Here is a 20,889-nt window from a genome sequence, read left to right on the forward strand (position 1 = left end):
TTTTGCGACGGTTTTTACAATATAAACTTTATATGAAAGTAGGCCGGCATTATTTTTCGTCCAGTTGAGTGCAGAGGTTTGTGGTGTCACGTGACTCTTGGACTAGTCCATATACTAAAATATAGGGGAGAATGATTAAAAAGAAATGGAAATTTTACCACAGTATTATGTTATATTTTACTTTGAAAGCATCATTGAAGTTATTGTTCACAATCTGATAAAATGTAACGTTGGATTACATTAATTATGTGTTTAGGAATAATTTACCCTCGCTAATGAGCCGCCCTTAATTACGTCATCATTCAGACGACCAAAGGGGGAGGGTGCGAGTAATGAGCATTGTCTTGTGTTTGGGCTCCAAACACGCACTGATTTTTATCGTGCATCAAGTCCCCGCTGTGAAGGACGAAGCTTCGGGCAAATCGCGGCAACCTGTTGGATTCATCTGGACCATTATATGGTCCACATAGCGGTGCTTGTGACTTGTTTAGGGGGAGACATTCACCGCGAGACACGTGCATCTCGTCATCGGGACCAGGAGAGACGAGTCGCCGCCGCAGCTCGGCTCCGCTCCGCGCCGCGCCCGGTGTTTTGACGTTGACGACGAACAAGCCACTGAATACGAGTCAATATGAATTTCGAAATTCCCACGGGACTTACAGACCTCCTACAGGATTTCACTGTCGCTGTTCTGAGGGAAAGACCGGACGATCTGGTGAGTTTTGCCGCCGACTACTTCAACAACCTGCGGGAAAGGGAGGACAGACCGGGCGGACAGAAGAGAGGCGTGAAGTTCGATGGCGAGCCCATGGAAAATGGTTCAGACGACGACGACATTCTAGACGGTGGGCTTGACTACAAATATCCTATCATCTTGTAAAAGCTCCAGGAGATCTCATAATCACTGTCTTCACTCAAAACTTTCCCAGGCACACGCTCTGTTACACACGGGTTCACTGTGGCTATGTTAGAAATTCAGTCATGTTTTTTTTTTACCACCCAAGACTTTTCCTTGCAAAACAAATCGTGAATCGTGTCCTATCTTGAGTTCACTGTCATGTGATAGTGTGTTTTCCACAGTAGCGATCTATCACGAAGATAGTTCAGTACCTGAAACGTTATCCGAATGTTGCGCGGGTGTGTAATTCTAATGTTTCGTAGATCTCCAGATAGATAGCAGTGGGGGATACAAAACACGACAGCTCCCACAAAAATGTTACCCTTCCCACGCGACTTTTTCTTCTACCGCCAGGTAGTGTTGCCATAAACAAAGTTATTAGAGGTTCCCTTTCAACAGACAAGCTTGTCATAAACAATGGTGTAATCTCTAACAATGCTAGGCGACACTAAACCTTTTTTCAAAGGCGTGACCCCAAATGAGCTGATAGGGGATTATGACTGTTAATCAGGTGTTTATTGTATACCCCGGATCTTACATATTCCATATGGAGGGAAGTTTATATGCCTGATTCATAATTACATGGAGTTGATTCCTGTTTTGCTGTCTATCTTTGCATGTGTATTTACATGTGATCTGAATCATGAAAACATTTCTCAGTTGGTTCTATACCCTAATCTGTGGAAACCATCTTTGCTTGACTTGAAGTGCTGGGTCTAGGGGTTATTTGAAGGTCATGTTCTGTATGTATTTATCAGGGGAAGGACACATGATGTAAAGACAAATCTTGAATCCACTCTTTTGATAAATGATTTAGAGTTGGTATATGGTAGATTTTATTTTCATATCAAACAAAAATAATGAGTGAATGACAACAGCAACAACGTGATGATAGTTTAAGGGTCAAATGACCAAGTCAGCAACATCTCACTGAGATATGAACAATGTAAAACCAAATTCTGATATGACTTTATGTATTGAAGGCTGATATTTTTCCACAACCCAGCTTTTTCATCCGTTGATAATCTGACAAAATGATTTCAGTAAAATAGCTTGATATTTATTGCTTTTCATCCACAAACAAAATAACACTTGTCGATTGTGCTTGCCGCAGTCTTTGACAGTGTGCTTGTACAAATTGATGTAGTAGACAACTATGTCAACCAGTCATTCCGTAGTAATGCACACTACTTTCTCTGTTATTTTACTGCGTACTATTCACTGCTTTATGTTATTTTTTTGCATTATATGTATTTGAATCAGGAACTTAGGTTTGCCATAAGCCAAGCCCTCTTGACTCCACCCAGTTGTATTTTGAGTTGAAGTGTTGGCATGCCTGTTGTAGTGTGTACTCTCTGTTACATGATTCAGACCATAGATTCTCTAGTAGGGCTTACGCATGTCTGTGTTTACCAAATAGATGCTTGTAGGGCTGGTTACTATGGAGAAGGTTGGACTTTGCTGATAAGAAATTGGTTTTCTATTGTAAAGTAATACCTGGTCACAACTGTAGTGAAAAGGAATGTGCTATAGGTAATGGTGTTATTCAGGTTAAATGTCAATGTTTCCTGTTATTTGCATTTAGTGTTCTTAAGGCCACTCCAAGAGCTAAACCTTAAGGATTAGGCAGCTGTTTGAACACATTTGAACCTGTTGAAGACATGCCATTGTGCTATATCGGAGTGCAACACGTTCACCGTCCAATGTTGTTACAGCCAGATGTAATATAATGACATACCCTCTTCCTAGGTTTGTTTTGTTATGGCTTTGCTATAACCAGATCTGTGTTTCTAGCCACGTAAGTAGCTGCTTTGTGCCCTCCACACATTTGGGATCTAGAAATGACTCGTAAAATTCCAGTGTTAATCCACCTGGTCTGGAATTTTTCGGATCACTGATTGCACGCACGAACTTGGTTTGGGTCTCTTGCATTTTGCAGACAGTATTGAGAGGTGCCGTTGTGGTCATGGCACTCTCACCATAGAGCACACCTGGACTGGAAAATAATCTTTTTAACCTTCACTCACCTAATGATCCTTTTTGACATCAGACTTATTATAACTGTAAATCTATGGAACATCTTGCAAAAGCATTACTCTCAGAAATTACATGTTTTTTTGCAAGGTAGAAATAGGACCAGGGAGACCAACTGATTTGATGTAGTTAAGGGTTCTTGCTTTGACTTTTAATGCATTTGTCAACAGAAACAAAGTAGCTGTTTGTGTACATGTACATTATATGTATCTTTAATGACCCATTTGAGAATCATGCCAGACTGTTTGGCAAACCACAGTCACAAGCCACACCTCATTTTGTTTACATGTTTGACAAGAAGCAATGTATCGGTAATGGTATTGTTTGTCCATGTTTTGTGCTGCCCGTGTTTGATAGCAACGTCTGATACCTTTAGGGACCTGATTGATTTATGAATGATTTACGAGTGGAGAAGATGGAAAGACCACTGGATATACAGTGTAGGAAAATATGTTTCCAATGTATTTCTGAAATGTGTTGCTTTAGAACATAGCCAGAAAACATCCTTTCTCCTTCTGTGGCAAATATGTCCCCGCAAAAATAACAGAACTTTTTAGAGGACTTGAGAATCAACAGTGTGGTGACCTCTTTCTCTGTTTCTGTCAAGTTTAACTTAAAGTATTTACATTTTACCTCATATGAATGTGCTCTTCCTCAAGTGTGATGATTTTTTTCTGTTTTTGCAGAGCCGCCTCCGAAGAGAATTCTAGACAGCTACAAGAGAAGGAGACAGTCAGGTAAGACCTACCAGGGTCCGAAAGCCTTTTTTCTCAGGTTACCCGCTCAGTGGGCAACCTAAGCCAAATAAAGCTAGGTAGCCCATCAATATTTCAAGGTGCTGGCACCACTGGCTGTTTATTTTAGAAGGCAAGCTGTAAGCTAGGACACCTGTAAAAGTTAATTGCTCACACGCTGGCCATGGTGGGACACAGCTTGTTTCAAAAGTGGTAAGCTGAGCCATGGCAAACTTTAAAGAGGTTGCTTTGTATGAAAAAAAATAATTATAACTTTTGCATATGGCATCTCCAATCAGTCTTGCACAGAAAACATTATTTGCACGGCAAGAGGTATTTTAAAAAGTTGGCAGGTGACAAAATTTACTTTGCATCAGAGGCACTTGACACTGCTTAGGTCAATTTTACCGTTATTATGTATTACTCATGATCAAGCTGGGTAGTGTATGAGGTCAAGGTGATAATTTTTTGTTTTGATGTTCGCTATCAAAGCAGTTCCCATTGGTCCATCGCTAACACTTTTCATTGTAGATTAGATTGTTGAATAGATTATATTCAAGAGACAAATGTCAAGTCAAAAACATTTCAACAAACATAGCAAAGAGTGTGATCAGGTCATTAAAATTGCATGAGATGTAACAGTCAATCGATATGAACTTCTGGATTTAAATGCCAGTCGCCTCAAGTTTAATTATGATACCTAAATGGTACAGTTGACCTTCAAAACGTATAGGCCCTCTGTAATATTAACTGTTTAAACTCACATGAAAAGGGGTTATTCATTCATAGCACGATGCTTTTGAATTAGTTTTGACATTCTTAACATTTGCTTCATACAATTGTATCGAAAATGTGTTGACGAAGCAAATAAAAGTATCACTGGAGAAATGTGTCCCAGAAAACAAGCTCTCCAAACTTTGACTCAACAGATTTTCTGAGAACATTTCACTTTATTGGCACTGTGGTTTTATTATGGTTTGCTCCCCTGTATGTGGACCAGCTCATAATGTCATCATATATATTGATAGGGGACTCTCATTGCCATGGTCCTTGATTATTACCAGGCAAATGGTTAGTACAAGGAGAAAACATGGCTCCATTAATGTTGAACATTCAAAAGGGTTATAATTCATCTGTACCTTGTTTTGCAAGGCTACAATCTGAACTAACGTCAGGACAAAGTTAAACACGTAAAGTAGATAAACAGAGTGATGGAGGATAAAAGGGTGTTATCACTAGTGAAGAATAATGACGGTGTGTGTGATAAACAAAGGTACCTCTAAGCCTTTTGTGGAATTCCTGTGTTATCTTGACTCAGGTGAATTAATCTGTTTTCCATTAGGGTCTGAACATTAATCTAATGCTGTCAAGTATATCTTTGACCAGCAATGTCTTTTACTGTTCTTTCCACATATCTTTTACATCTTCAAGTCTTAAAAATCTACCTCTTCATACTAGTGATGTTTTTATTATTATTGTAGTATTGTATAGTGTGGTTACTAAGTATTTTTCTGGAAAATTTTGGAAGATTTTTCTATCGTCTGTACAAGTCACAGGTGTGCCAACAGACATTTCTTATAATGGTTCCATTAAGGAAAATTGTTTTTCTTACTCTTACTCTTAGTCTTGGTAGTAATTTTACTTGAGTCACTTTGAGCATGTTTTTTGTTGTTGCCTTTTAACAGTTTGTGCAGAAAGGTATGACCCAGACGCAGATGATGAGGATGATGACAAGAAGGTAAGAAAAGTTTTAATGTCGTAGTTGGGCCACGATAATGTTCAATATGGGTGTTCCAGCCCATGTGATAAATTAATAATCTGTATCTCATGAACAGACATTTAATCAAGTTAAAGTGTCAACAGTTTACAGTCAGAACTGCCCATGAAGACCACCCACACACTCAGACCAATGAAATCTGGTCTATGTGGACAGGTGGTTACTGTAGATACTGTGTTAATGGGGAAAAGTATCTAAGGGACCATCAAAAAGCAGATGGTCCTTATCTAGAGAGCTGGTCACCTGTACAGGTTTGCCAGTGTCTATGACTAGTATCAATCTTCACACTGAATTGAATTTATAGTTAATCCTACAGGAACTATATAACGAAGGATATTTGCTGCTTCTGTTCAGGTTGTGCACCCCAAGTCAGACAGTCAGAGGACCAGGCTAGCTCAGGCCGTGGCAAGCATCCTTCTCTTCAAGTCCCTGGACCCGGAACAGATGCAAGAGGTGCTGGATGCAATGTTCGAGAGAAAGGTAAACTAACTACCTGTTACAGCTAACAGGATACTTACTTGTATACTAGACACAGTCCCTGTAGATTTCATATATATGGTGATTATTTACTTCCAGGTACGGAAGTATTTTTTTATGACTCGGCTGAGTTCTGGGTTTTTGTACCTGTTTGTCCGGCCAGAAGGTTGACAGGATGTGGGTGGGGAAAGATTGACAGGTAGAAGGACAGACTCAGGAAATTGGGTGAACTTACAAGAGTAGGTTGACTGCACTTGGGTGGGAGAAGATTGACAGGCAGAATGATAGGAGGTCAAAAGGTAAGACAAAGGAAATGGGGTGAAGATGTAGGTCACACACACCCCCAAAAAAGTACTTCCCAGAAGTATGAAATCTCTGATTTCTTGTTATTTTATGGCTTGCATTTATTAGGAATTCTGAAATCATTATGATGGCTTGGGGAAAGAGCATTGTACATGTAACTTTGCATATTTTATGTAAGATTGGTTATAAGTTAAACCAATGCTGTAACATGTTGGGTATTTCTGCCAAATATAGCCATATTTAAGCCCATCCTTTTTTACATTCTTCCCTAGAAGTTGGGTCCCAAATGATTAGCTTTTAGGTTCAATGTCATGGAGAGATGTCACTGTCATGGTCTTTAGAAGATCAGACCTTGATCAATTACGTTGTCGCTCAGCTGCCAAGCAGATACAAATTATCAGTGAATTCTGTTGGAAAATGGCGACGGATCTAATCATGTGGCCTGTCATTCTGTCTGTCTTGATCAGCATATACATGTAGCCACGTAAGCTTTATTCAATGTCACCAAAAATGCATGAGCTAAAAGAATACAATCACTGGATACATTCTGTAAAAATCATGCTGCATTGTTGCTATCTTGTCATCAGAATTGGAAAATATTAGAAGTTAAGTTTCATCCGCCACTGGTTCATCTATCAAAGAAGGGCCACCATGTTTTCGTGTCAACCATAATGATATTCATATATTCCAGTCTCATCATGATTGGATGGGGCTCTGAAATAGGATTTTTCTACAGACCACAGTACATGATGATTGTATAATCGTGTTCCTTTTGTCCTGGAGAGCATTACAATGAGCTGCTATAATTGCTCCCAGTTTGACACCGATATGAGTGTTGATTTTTTAAGATCTCCCCCATTCATTTCATAATTATCTTAGTATCATCTTTCTTGTCTTAAATTGTTTTGAATTTTTTTAGATTTTTTTTCTCTGAATGTGCATGTCTTGCATGGAATAGAAAAATACTTGAACATGGAGGAAAAAGAAAGCAGTTGAATATCCCCACTCCAAGAAAATTGAATTCTGTCCAGAATAATTTGAACAGTCACACACATATCTCCATGGGAAGCTGCATGCAGGTGCTAATTTGTGAGGTAGCGTCACCGACAAAGCTTTGATCATCTCTGTCTCGCGCCTTAGAACTAGCGATAATCGTGTCCTCTGAAGCAGAGAGGGCTGCGTGTATTACCCTTGGGATATCAGCGTGGCGGTTCACGGATTGACTTTGAAACAAGGCGCACCACTGGAAACTTGTATGTGTTTCTGTAACATAAAGAGGCCATATATGGTGAGGTCTGCTGAAGGAATTTGAAATCTGAATTGTTTTTCCTTGTCAATTTTACCTGAAAGAAGTCATATTGCTTTCTGTATAGACTTCGGGGTCATAATGTAAGAAAATCTATTTTGGAAGCACATGATATAATATGATTATGTTGCTCATAATGAATTTCCATGGTGACAGCCCCCAAACATTGGCAAACTGTATTTGGTAAATTATTTTGTTTTGCAGAAAAACAGTCCTGTTCCTGGGCTATTTTTGTAATGCACTGAACATGCTTTATTCATAGCAGATGAACACATCACAAGGTGTATTATATGTCAGCCGACATAACACCTGCCAATTGGTAGTCATGGCAACAGGGAGACTCAGAACCCACATCACGTATACCTGGGTGTCAAACCATGATCAAAATATCATGGAATGTTATTTTGGGTAGACTTTTACAAATTCTGCATATAATTAGAATCGTGCAGTGTAGTTTCTTTCTATTGCATTTCAATGACTATGCAAGCAAGCAAGCAAACAATCTACTTGGGCAGTTAAGTAATAGACTGGAATACAAAAGAAGGATTTAGGAATTCAAAGTCAACAGATAAAAGGGATAAAAAGAAGAAAAGAAACAGTTTACTGTTACAAGGATATTCTGCATTTACTGTCACTTGAATACATGTATTTGAGAATATTGACAACCTAAAGAAACAGGTGGAAATAACATGCCACCTTTAACTCACTTGGCACCGTTTCAGGACTCTGTTCAATCCATTTTATACACCCTGAATTTCGTTCATGGTGCAGCAATTGCCTTAGGATGTGGTGCCTGAAGAAGTTGGTTATTAGGGTTTCTCGCTTGCACTGTAAATTCATTTACTACTGCGGTGATTTTGTTTTGCGATAGAAGGGAAAAGGAAATTTTCATGGTGTTTTAAATTGTCGGTTGAAACAATTCTGTGGTAAAGTCAAAGATACTGGAAATGCACATTTGTGATGTCATGAAGACATCACTGAGAGAAATGCCAAACATAATTAATTAAACCACTGTGAAAGTTTAAAGATTAACAGTAACTTGCTAAGTTACTTTCTGATTTCTGGAAGAGCCCTTAATGCTGTGTGCCAGTATGATAGAAACCAAAACCACCTGCAGAGTAACTAGCCTCAAAGATTTTGAAGAGAACTAGATTTCCTTCTTGACTACTGTAAATCCATTTACTTCTGTGGTGATTTTGTTTTGCAGTAGGAGGGAAAGAATATTTTCATGGTGTTTTGAATTGGTGGTTAAAACAATTCTGTGGTATAAGTTACTGTGGTGTAATGACAGTCACCAAAAATCTTTAAAAATATACGCACTGCTAAAGTTTAAAGATTAACAGTGTCTCGATAAGTTCCTTTCCTATCTCTAGAAAAGCCCTTAATGCTGTGTGCAGACTACGATAGAAACTAAAACCACCTGCGGGGTGACTTGGCAACCAGCAGGTGCAGGCTGTTACCACGGTGACACACACGCAATCAGGGGAATTGGTGTTGTAACAAGGATCGGGCAATTTAGAAGGGCTGCTGCCGCTGCTGTGGTGTGTGAATTGAACAGCTGTGCATTGTGAATGTTCCATGTTTTGTCCTGACATCACATTGAAGTAGGGGGTCTGTTGAGAACTTAAACATCCCGGTGGTATTTTCCTGCGTATTCAAATTCTCTGAAAAATGAAGATACGCAAATCAATGTTATCCTAGACATGTTTAATACACCCTGTGTTGGTACAATGTTTTAGTCAGTGTAGTTACTTTAACTTCCAGTGATGACAGGCAATAACAGCACTTATCTTTCGTGGACCATTATATATATTATGCATTTGACACGTCCTTATATCAAGACATAAACACACTGCTGGAAATTATTACAGGAAAACTGAAAGTACAATGTAGATCCTATGGGGTAAAGATATGGGGAGAAAAATATGATGGGATCGGTTTTACTACAACTTATAACGTACAAATGGGAGTAGGAAATTGATAGGACTCCTGTGCATTGAAGTCATTACTATCAATATCCACAGTAGTTTATCCACACTCGTGATGTTCCATTTGGTCCATACATTCCAGTAATCCTCCTGATACAACTGGACCCCCCAGCTACAGATCTCAGCAGGAGCACACATTTGTATTTCAGTAACTCATTGGTTCAAAATGCTTCACTAACACAGAACGCAGGAGAAATATATGTGCATGGCTTACAAGGGTTTACTGTGTACAACATACAAATACATCGCCCTAAGAGTCATAAGGCTAATTGGCCATTTGTTTTCTGTAAGGGGCTGTGAGCTACACGGCCATATTCCTGGTTAAATGATCTCCCCAAACAGCCAATGGTTGACTGCGAAAGGTACTTAAGCAAAAATGGGGTCAGTTATTCCATTTCCGTGACCAGTTGCCTTGCTTGATTGGCAGAAAGGTCCCCAACAGAGTAGCATTGGGGGAGGTTTGGGTTTGCCTTATGTAATTTGTAAAGATGACCCTGTAAACTAGCCCACTGTTGTTACCGGTAGTGCTTGCACAACTGTGTGGCCCAAGGGCTGTATAAACGGACACAGCCCCTACACTGAAACATGCAAATGATTTCAAGTAATGTAACCAAATTGAATGTACTGGGTACAAAATTATAGTTTGGAATACCACACATATTGAAGATTCATAAATCAAATCGAATAGAGCTAATGTTGTATTGTGTACACCCTTTACTGACGTACATATTTTACTTGCATATAATGTTATAAAATTGAAACGATATAATTGCATTCTGCCCCTTGCAAAATTGAGACATACTTCATGTCAAGAAAGCTTTTTTTTGCCTTTGCCAAGAGCAGATAAGACTGTCATTGGGCAACCCGTATTGTTTGGGTGGAAATAATTCATGCAAATGAGGACCTCATGAGAGACATCAGTCGCAAAGGTTAAGACCATTCTAGATAAAAGGCAGGAAATACCTTGAAGCAGTAGTGTTCTAATCAGTGACAGTTTTATTACACCTTGTTTAAACACCTGTATGAGATCAAAAGAACTTTACAGTGGTTCTTATGTAACATCAAACATTGTAACATTGATTATTGTCACAGGTGGTCCCAGATGAGCATGTCATAGACCAGGGTGATGACGGGGACAACTTCTATGTCATTGACAGGTCAGTAGATATGATATTACTATTAGTATCAGTTTATTACTATTATATGATGGCCATAAAGACTTACTGAAAATCTTGAAAATATTTGTGGTGGTAAAGTTTCATGGTTTCACCCCACAAATATGCGCATATTGTACAATGTTTTGCTACTATAGTATAGAATTGCTTCAACCTCAAACTTTAAACAATGCAAAAATAAATGAATCTACAGTACTTGCTTCTCCACATGATAAGCTGTTTCATTTTCAAATTTTAAAATATCAGGTTTTATCAACTGCAGTTTTAGTTAATTATTACCATTATGTAGTGGAAAAATGTGCAATCTTTGAAAATAAATGTATACATTCTGTGATTGAAGTTAATGTTTCTGGTGTTTTATGTTGTGTTTTTCCCCAGTGGCACCTACAACATCTATGTGAAAATCGACGGCACAGACAAACATGTGGGTTCCTACGACAATACTGGCAGCTTTGGAGAGCTGGCTCTCATGTACAACACACCCCGCGCTGCTACCATTGTGGCCACATCCGACGGCGTACTGTGGGCTCTGGTAAGGCAATGCAGGTTATACAACAGGATGCATCCTGCAAAATTGATTGAAATTAACTGAAAGGAAGTGATCTGAAACGAGTTTACACATGTAGCTCAAATGAACTCAAGGGACTGTACAGTAATATAGAATCTGATCCAAAATACAGCACCAAAATAGAGCTATCCATCCCATTTTACTGCATGCACAAACCTTTCACATACAATGTACATGTACTGCATGTATCCTGCGTTTACCTTGACCGATTGAGTTGTGTTTTTCTCCTCAGGACCGTCAGACCTTCAGGAGGATATTGCTGAAGAATGCCTACAAGAAGAGAAAGATGTACGAAAACCTGCTGGACAATGTGCCCATGCTCAAGACTCTGGAGGTAAGTTAGGTGGCAATGAGAGGAAGTTAGGTAAATGGGTTCAGAATAGATCTCCTTTCCTGTCTTCAATTTCCTGCTGTATGCACATGCATTACCTGTTCCTTTTTGGGAGCCGGTGGGAAAATACATGCTATGCAGAATCAGGGAGACATTCACGACAATAAATAAGACAAAAAATTCACAAGTATTTTACAGTGGTATGTGATCTTTGATCTCTTGTCTTAAAAAGCACCAAACTTGGTTTTGTAGATACCCTAAAGTTGAAGTTGGATGGTTACAATTGTTAAGTTCATGGACCGTTTATATTCCATTCCCTTTCAGCAATTTGAGAGAATGAAGGTTGCTGATGCACTCATGACCCAGAGTTTCGAGGATGGTGAAGTCATCATCAGACAAGTGAGTGGGTTGGAATTTTGCAATAACGTGTATGTTATATACTCTTGTTTGACCTGTATTTTCTATGTGTTATTTTGCCCTTGTCTTGAGGTGATTGAGGTGATGCTTTCTAAGGATCTTGTATAGACAAAATTATCCCATCTCTTTCCTGGATGACTTAACGGAACCACCGCCAACCCAATTAGACTTGATGTAAAATTGATGCATTTTACTTGTGTAGTGGTTTTATTTCATGGTATGAGGGGAAAAGGGGTGTTTGAAGTTGATACAATTATGTACCACAGTTACTGTAGCAATACAATACAAAACACAGATTCACCGTGTTAAGATTTCCCAGTATGAGGCCTCTGTGAAAACTGCAAAAATAAAACCACAAACATTTCATCATGATTTGCAGTATGATATGATTGTCACTCTCTGATATTCCAGGGTGACTCTGCAGACTGCATGTACTTTGTGGAGGAAGGTGTGGTGAGGATCGCCATGAAAAACAAGGTAGGTCTTCTCAACCGGTAACCATTCAGTCACATTACCTATTGTCATCTCTGTCACAGCTGTCGTTAAAAACAACCTGAAAACCCAAACCAACATAACCTCACAAAGAACGTACGGGCTATTTTTAAGCAGTAGACAGTGGTTGGTATTGAACAGAAGCATGAGAAACCTTTGTTGTGTTACACAAAGATGTGCATGTACAATTATGAACAGTCAGACAAAGTAGCATATGTTTTCCCAATCAATGATTGAGCTCAGCATGCACCGACAGTCATTGTTAGCTCTTGGCCCAAAATGCCAATGACCGGTCACTAAACTCAATGAACAGCAGTCAAAAAGAGGGAACGCTGGCAACTTGGACATTAGCTTAGATCACTTCATTTGCTGACCTGCCTGATTTTTTAACCTTGCCAGACTTAGTGAAATTCTTGAAATTAATGAAGCCATCAAATGTAAATCAGAAATGTCATCACCTGAATGATTTCCCTTGTCAGAACATTACAGCATATTAGAAATAACTCAGTTTTACAACATTTTTCATTTGGCATTATTTTTACATGATGTGGTATGGATATACCAATGTGTGCCTGTGAGCGTACTATGTACCTAGCATACTATGCAACCATTTGTTGGGCTTTTGTATACATTTCTCAGGATTGAAACCTGCTAGTTTTGCTTGGCATGTACATTTACTGTATCAACATTGTTTAAAAACATTTCGCTGAGGAAAAGTGAAATTTACCTTTAATAATTTGCCATACTCTTATTATCATGATTGTATACCATTTCTTTTAGTTCGTGTTTTTCATGAATGATTATCATGATTTTCAGCATCTTTTATGTGTGATATTCAAAATCAGATATCTGAATGATTTTTTCCCCTTGTTTGCTGTGTCATGTCATTGGGGAAGAAAAGGCAGTATTACTTACAGATATTTGTTTCTTCCTGACGCGCATCGTTGTTGTGTTGTGGTGTCTGTCCTGTGCCGCTGTACTAGAATGCCGTGAGTACACTATTTTGTTGCACTGCGCCAACGGAAGGGTTGTTTTGACTCGGGGGGGTGTGTGGAAAGGGAGAGAAGCTCACCTCTTAACAGTGCCATACTCACATGATTTTATTACTTTTTCTGCCATCATGTCATAGTGACATTTGCTTTTAAGCTTGCCACCTTCACCAAGTGTTAAAATGTCACATATTACAGCCTGTTGCATAATGATGGCAAAATCCAGCTAAAAATCTGTTACTGTAACAGTGTTACTGCGTTTGGAAACGTAATAGAATGCAGACTTCATAAAGTACGCTCAGGTCCTGTAGCATCGCTATAAAAGGACTTGATTGAAAAAGGCAGCTTCTTTGGCAGCTGTTATGTGTAGTTTAGGAAATAAAATGTAGATCAAACTCAAGGTGTAATAGTGCAACTTGTGGGCCACCTGCCCTCAAAGGAACCCGTCCTGTGGTGCGACAGTCTCTCTGCACAACTGCACAACATAAATTGCACCAGTTGCACCAACTGAGTAGCGTGTGCCTCTGTCCAGGGGAGCTGGACATACTGTATTGAGTGTGGTTCTGCATGCTGTCATGTGCATGTATTGAAGAATGTCAAAGCAATTTAAGCTTCCTTTGCGCAGCGTTAGTTCTGGTAGTTGATGTGATATGGGTGTCAGCTTGGTTTTTGATGTGTGAGCTTGATGCTGTAACCTTCAACTACTGTCTTTTCCCGGGTGCCTCTTGTCGTCCAGCTTTTATTATGGGCCCATTGTGTGTTCTTGCCTGGCTTCATTGCTTGTATCCCCCTATACAACGCTCTGCCTCAGTACAATGCTAAACTTTATTTCAACACAAAGGGTACACAAGGGTACACAGGATCAATGACCACTGTCATTAACCACCCTGATGAAGGCAACAGTGGTTGTTGAAAATTTGATCCTTGTGTACCCTTTGTGTTAGAATAATGTTTAGCATTGTACTATGATTACTACCAACACAGATGATCAACTTCCATGATAAATCTCTGCGTGTCCTTCCTGGACCCTCTTGAGTGTTGCACGGCTTTGTTCCTGTGTCATTCTGCTCCTGACTTGTCTGAAGTGTGAATCCTCGTGTCTCTACTCCCGCGTGATGTCACCTGATCAGTTTTGTCGTGATTGTGTCCAGTCAGCTTTATTGCTCACATTTCTAACACTTGTGGTGCTCCCTAAATTCAACTTGGAAGCTCTCTGTGTGGTTCTGCCCTGTGTGAACTTTTCATGTGAATCCAGTGCTTGTTATACTCTACCACGTGACCCTTTATCGGCTATCCGTTGCAGCTGTATATCTGACTGACGTCATCTTGCTGGTCCCTGTAAACGCTCAGCTTCCCTGGTCTCCTCTCCCTTTCCATCCCCTCTGCTTGCCTGGGATCCATCCTATTCTAGCCCCAGTTTGCTCCAACAATCGCTTCCACGCAGAATTATCTGACCTCATCCTCGTTCAAACATATAGTTCTTTAGCCTGGTTACCTAACTTAATTTAGCTGACATGTCTCTTTCGTCTCATCTGCAACTGGAATTGCAGTGAAATTAGGTTTGGTAACCAAGCTATCGGTCCTTACAACCAGCATTATGTTGGAATCCATTACATCTTAGAAGCAGTGTAAAAAGGTTGAACTTCTAAATTGCTATTCAAACCCTGTTTCCAAGTCCCTGTGACTCAGAACCAATCTGAACTCTTGCCTATTCTATCAAACGTTTCAATGGTTTCACTGTTGCCAGCCTATCCTGCATGGAAGCGATTGAAAGAGTGAACAGAGCTAGAATAGTAAGGATCCCAGGCTAACCCCTCTGGTAGTTAACTAACAGGTCAGTCCTCCTGACTTCTCTTCTGTGTGCCACAGGACGACCCTGACAAGGAACTGGAGGTCACCAGGTGTAAACAGGGAGACTACTTTGGAGGTGAGAATCTTTGTACAATTTTATTAAGATCAAACTGCACAAGATACGTCTGAATTGTGTTGATTACAAAGATTATTACAACTGTTACTGACAATACTGTACACATAACTACTGTTAGTCTATACATATTATTACAACAATACATGTACTGTCACAACCAGTGAAAGAGTAGTGCAACTGTTCATTGAGCTAAATGGGTTCAAGAGAACTTTTTTTACTTTCACTTTGCAGAGTGGAGTTTTATTTTAAGCTCAGGATACACGTGACAGTCATCAATCTTCATAGATAAAATCGATAAACGAAAGTGGTAACATTTTTTTCCTTATCAATTATTCAGGTGATGTAATGACTAGCAGTATCATTCTCCCATCCCATATAGGTAGATAATCAAGTTATGTGCTCAAATTGTTCATTTATACCAATCTTTTCTCTTTTTTCTTTTAAATCTAGAACTGGCGCTTGTGACCAACAATCCCAGAGCAGCCTCTGCCTATGCAGTGGGCAAAACCAAAGTAGCAAGTAAGTTTAACCTTTACTTACCACTTTTCATGCAATCATGGGAATTTTTGATGTCCTCAGTGGGGGAAATGTCTTGTACTCCCATTGGGACTTGGTTGACATGGTTGATGGATAGTTTATGTACTAACTTTAGCATGATGAAGTTTTGTCCCATGCCATTGACGTCAAGCATGGCACCAAATTTAAATATTTGGCAACGTCAAGTTACACGGTGTTGACGTAATGACCTTGTTGCAGACCAGAATGTCTTTGAGTACAGTATGTGATCAGGGTTGTACCAGGTACTGTGCCTTTGTGAAACCTATAATAATTGACAGGGCTGAGATCTTGGAACTCTGGTTTATTGTGTCCCTATCTAGCTTGTAAAATCACCTCATCCCATGACCATGCATACTAAGACACTGCATGCATGGTGCTCAACAGGTACATGTATGTGCACTGGATATTGTACTGACCCTCTACGATATGTGTGTGTTAACTATAGTCTGTCACTGTGACTGTGTAAAGCATAACGTATGAGCATGTCGCTGTTCCAGACGTCTTGTTTGATCATTCTAACTGTTGTTCGTGATTGTCAGGGCTGGACGTCCATGCGTTTGAGCGGCTGCTGGGCCCCTGTAAGGAGCTGATGAAGCGGAACATCGAGCTGTACGAGGAACAGATCCACGAGATCTTCGGCTCCAAGCTGCAGCTACAGGAGTCGCAGTGAACCCAGACACACACCACCAGACACCAACATCAAACTTGTAGATAAGAATAAAAAACAGCTTTACTGGCTGAAGCATTTCCAAAATCGTTCACGTTAACCCGGTTTACACTTAAATCGTCTGGTATCAAATGTTCGTTGGTTGGCACACGCTTGTGCTGAATGGCATTCCCTTTATTTTGCTCGGTACTTTCTTTGTTAGTTTTCCCAGCAGTTTGCGTATTGATGTGGTGAAGTTGATATGTAAATGAAGACAAGAGTTAGGTTTGCATTTGTTGTTAAGAGGGCGGACAATGTGGGCTTTATTTAGGGTAGGAGTAAGATGTTTAAAAGTGCCAAGTTGTACCGTTCTGTTTGCACAAAGCACCGGCTTCTCCATGTTGGTTGAATCTTACTCATGAGATTACAATTAATTTTTTTAAGAGAAGGAGGTCCAGATTTGGAATGTTTCATCCTTTTTAGCTGTTTTAAAGCCCTGACTATATTATGCATAATTATGTAGCATCTGCTGGAGTGATGTTAACTCAGAGAGCTGCGTTTTCTACCTTGGACAATTTGATACAGTGGACAGTGTACCACAGTAGACGCCAGTTGTGTAGAGATGCGTTCACTGTTCTCTAGTGCGTCAAAAAAACTAGTGGAAACAAGAGTTATATCAGGGAACGGATGTCGTTGTTTGTATATGGCGATGCCCAAATAAACAAGGTGCTATGCACTTTTAAGTAGCACACTGACACAATGAATAGGTCGCTTGCCTTTAGCACATTTGGGTTCCGAGCATCAGTCACTGCTATATATGTTTTCTTTCTCTGAGTGTCAAAGTTTGTTGTGAGACATCTATTTTATAGAGTAGGAACAATTTGAGATATTCTATACCTAACAACACTATTCACAAACTTGTTGAAGTAAAAATGTAAGAAGAAAGATGTTGCTGGTTCAACAGTTTTGTAGGTTTCTGTATCATAGTTATATAACGGTTTTGTGGTAGCCAAATGTTCTGCAGAATATAATGGTATTGATGTAGCCAATTTAGTCCAACTTTTATTTTTACTATCGGAAAATCGTCACCATGCATAACCTGAACCCAACATACATACTCCCTATTTTTTCATTCCTTCATCATCCATTGTTTCATAGTTATGCCAGTATTTTTCCTGTAAATGATGATTTCTGTATTTATCATTCTAGTACGCTCAATCAAGATATTGTATAATGGTGTACATCTAGGAAATATATGGTACCGTCCGTCAGTATTACACAGTCTGTACCTTGAAGCGCTTGGAAACTTGGTTGCCATCACTGTAGCGTGTATACATCATTAGGCACCTGTCATGTTGTTCAAGTTTGTTGTACTTACCAATATGTTATATCAAGCCATTTCTCCCCAGCTCTGTTGTTGGCAAGACGGTTCTGTTCCGAGGTGCACATTCTTGCCACATTTGATTGCCTTGTCAGCTGTGGCTTCGGACATTCCATTTTCAATTTGTCAAATAAAAGGTTTATTTTGTTCCCAAGTCTGTTGTGTATGCAGTGTTTTCTCTAATTACAACTAATGGCAGGGACCTGTTGCTACTATAACTATGTATACTGTAGATTCGAATCAGGCAGTCTTTAGTGTCTAAGACTTTGCTCCAATCTCACTGCCTAATGTTCATTATTAGTCACTGCCTCCAAAGAAGTCAAACCCTCAGTAATGTATGTAAGAACAATTGTTAGATGTGAAGACTTGGCACTCTTTGTTGTTACAACATGTATGGAGGGCATTCCAGTCAAATGAAGTATTGATTGATAACTGTTCCCTGTACAAACAGTATTGCAAACTCTTGCCCATTGCAATACTGTTTAAGTTTTTACATTAAAATTAAGATAGGAAAAAAGCTATTGTTTTCAAATGTGTTGGGTAAGAAGGTACAGATTTGGAATGTTTCATCCTTTTAAGTTTTTAGCTATTTTAAAGCCTTGACTATATGGTTTGATTTGCCAGCGGCTTGCTTGCGCCTCCTAGTGGAATAGATGGAATGTGCAGTGTAAGTTATACAGCTTAGTGAAAGCGACACCAGGCGGACGTAGGAACAAATGTCATGAAACCACGCACGGGGAATACCGAAGTGGAGGGAGACAGTAGGAGGGACAGTCAAGCATTTCGAATATGTACACTACATTCTAGGAGATTAATGAAGAAACCAAACGATTTGAAAAACCAATCTTCTATCCTACCAGTCTGACTTGGAGTACCTGCTTACAACTTACCTGTTAACCGCCATGGCCAGTACAACCGCCGCTCGGCGTAACACACCAGCTTCGCAGGCACTCCGCACGGCGGCAGCTGGCTAAATTGCATTGAACTTGAACATTTACTTGATACACCTACTCTTTGCGGTGGACAATCGAATATTCTGATTTTACTTTTTTGTTTCACTTTATTGACGACTAATAAGTAGGTTCCACAACATCTTTATGTACAAAACACAAACTCGCAGGGGGCCGGGTAACTGTACAATTATATCAATACATGATAATATACATAAACGTGTCTTACATGAAATACTAATCCATAAAACACTAATCCATAAAACAGAACGCCAGATCCACATGGATAAATAATGATAATGGCTAACATTATACCTTAAATCATGTCAATCTTCATATTAGATTGTCACTTTTTCGAAAACAATCACAACTAAGGCTAACACATTCTAACCCCTTTGCGAGCCTTTCACAATATCCCCATTCCCAAAAAGATAGAAAATTGGGAAATTTGACGGTCGTTTTAGCCACTTTCTAGAGGCGACCGGGAGCGGTACTGCAGGTTAGGCTATGCTCGGGTATGTAGTTCCCTTTTGTAAACTGTACAAATATACAAGAAATAATTAGGCTTCAATCTAGGCAAAACCTTCCCAAACAGGTGCAGACATCTTTGAATACGTCTAGAGTGACCTAGTGACTAGTTGACATACAACTTACAGGCACCGCACGAAAAGCCCATGTAACACCGTGTCCGCTCGCAGAAGCGCACCTTCATTCGTATATACATCATATCTTGTACGTAATGATAAATGTAGACATCATCCATTTTCCCTTTACAACTTTGGCCTTTTACTCAACTGTTCCTCTGCATATTTGGGGTAAGGGCCTTTCAGAGAAGCCCGTTGGTCACTCAAAGAAAATTATTATCTTTCACCCCAACATCTGCTCATCCGATATGCCACAATGACAACTGTGACCTTTAACTTGGCTATCCAACCGCATTAGGCCACACCAAGTAAATTTTATGGATGACGTCCGCGCGCGCATTGATTTTGGCCTGTTCCTAGAAAACTGTGACAAGTAAAATCTGAGATTTTATACCTCCGGGCTTTTTATTGTATATTTTTCCATGTTGTTTGTTCTGTATAGTTGATGGTGTTGAATTTAATATTTTTATGTGTTAGATTTAGCGTTCCTGGTTGTGTTAATACATTTTCATCTGCAGCCCATACCATGTACCCACGGTAAAAATGCATGTCGAGAACGTCTGAGACAGTATACCACGGTATTTGTAAGTTAAGAAGTCGTACTATACGCCGAAAACATCCAAGATTGCGCAAGAGGGCGTTGACCCCTGACCCATTGGCCCACCCGGAAGTTGCGCTGGCAGCCAGCCCAGCGCCGCGCGCGACCATTTTCAGATTTTTACGCCCCAAAACACATATACAATAAAAACAAAAAATCCTGCACCATCTACAGCCCATTAGAAGAACATACACCGAGTCCAGTCTACCCCAACGCGAGATACAACTGCGATAATATTTCAAAATACATATCGAAAGCAGACACCCCTCTGTTTGACCCCTTTTAAATGGTAAGACCCAAAACTGAAACCTCCCCATTCCTTAACAACATGGTAAATTCCATTTTCAGCATGGCGGGGGTGTCCGGAGCACTTAAAAACCTTTTATTTCGACGCCCATAAACACATATACAATTAAACAAAAACGTTCTGCATCATCTGCAGCCCAACAGCAATACGTATACCGAACAACAGACCAATCCGTCCAGCCGATCGCGAGAAACAGCTGCTGACAGAAATGTTTCGAACCATAGTAAAACCTCCTCGCGGAAGGATATCTCCTTCCCCGGAGGTAAAAACAAGAAATTCCGCTTCCTGTAACTATGACCAAAGAGTCACGACAGTGCCGCAAATCACCAGATTGATGTGAAACTCGTAACACGAAGAAAGTGTCTACTGGTATATATTGAAAGTGTATA

At 39.8% G+C, this 20,889-nt stretch overlaps 1 protein-coding gene across 6 annotated transcripts in view; it reads left to right on the plus strand.

Moving 5' to 3' along the window:
• LOC109472175 (cAMP-dependent protein kinase type II regulatory subunit-like) overlaps window positions 1-18,148 on the plus strand; it is a 43,071-nt gene extending 24,923 nt beyond the window's left edge. For 4 of the 6 annotated variants that reach the window (XM_019771793.1, XM_019771801.1, XM_019771777.1 and 1 more), the window contains 12 exons: window positions 3,619-3,669; window positions 5,352-5,404; window positions 5,798-5,923; window positions 10,610-10,674; window positions 11,071-11,224; window positions 11,493-11,594; window positions 11,916-11,990; window positions 12,420-12,485; window positions 13,484-13,489; window positions 15,359-15,416; window positions 15,867-15,935; window positions 16,514-18,148. In XM_019771793.1, coding sequence (XP_019627352.1) covers window positions 3,619-3,669; window positions 5,352-5,404; window positions 5,798-5,923; window positions 10,610-10,674; window positions 11,071-11,224; window positions 11,493-11,594; window positions 11,916-11,990; window positions 12,420-12,485; window positions 13,484-13,489; window positions 15,359-15,416; window positions 15,867-15,935; window positions 16,514-16,644 — 956 coding nt within the window. In that variant the 3' untranslated portion in view covers window positions 16,645-18,148. Of the gene's footprint in view, window positions 1-291; window positions 846-3,618; window positions 3,670-5,351; window positions 5,405-5,797; window positions 5,924-10,609; window positions 10,675-11,070; window positions 11,225-11,492; window positions 11,595-11,915; window positions 11,991-12,419; window positions 12,486-13,483; window positions 13,490-15,358; window positions 15,417-15,866; window positions 15,936-16,513 lie in introns of those variants that run through there. The other 2 variants (XM_019771770.1, XM_019771785.1) reach the window with 2 other exon arrangements.
• The last annotated feature ends 2,741 nt before the right edge of the window (window positions 18,149-20,889 follow it).

Source organism: Branchiostoma belcheri, unplaced genomic scaffold (genome assembly GCF_001625305.1).
Source record: "Branchiostoma belcheri isolate BF01 breed outbred unplaced genomic scaffold, Haploidv18h27 scaffold10, whole genome shotgun sequence".
Taxonomy (NCBI): domain Eukaryota; kingdom Metazoa; phylum Chordata; class Leptocardii; order Amphioxiformes; family Branchiostomatidae; genus Branchiostoma; species Branchiostoma belcheri.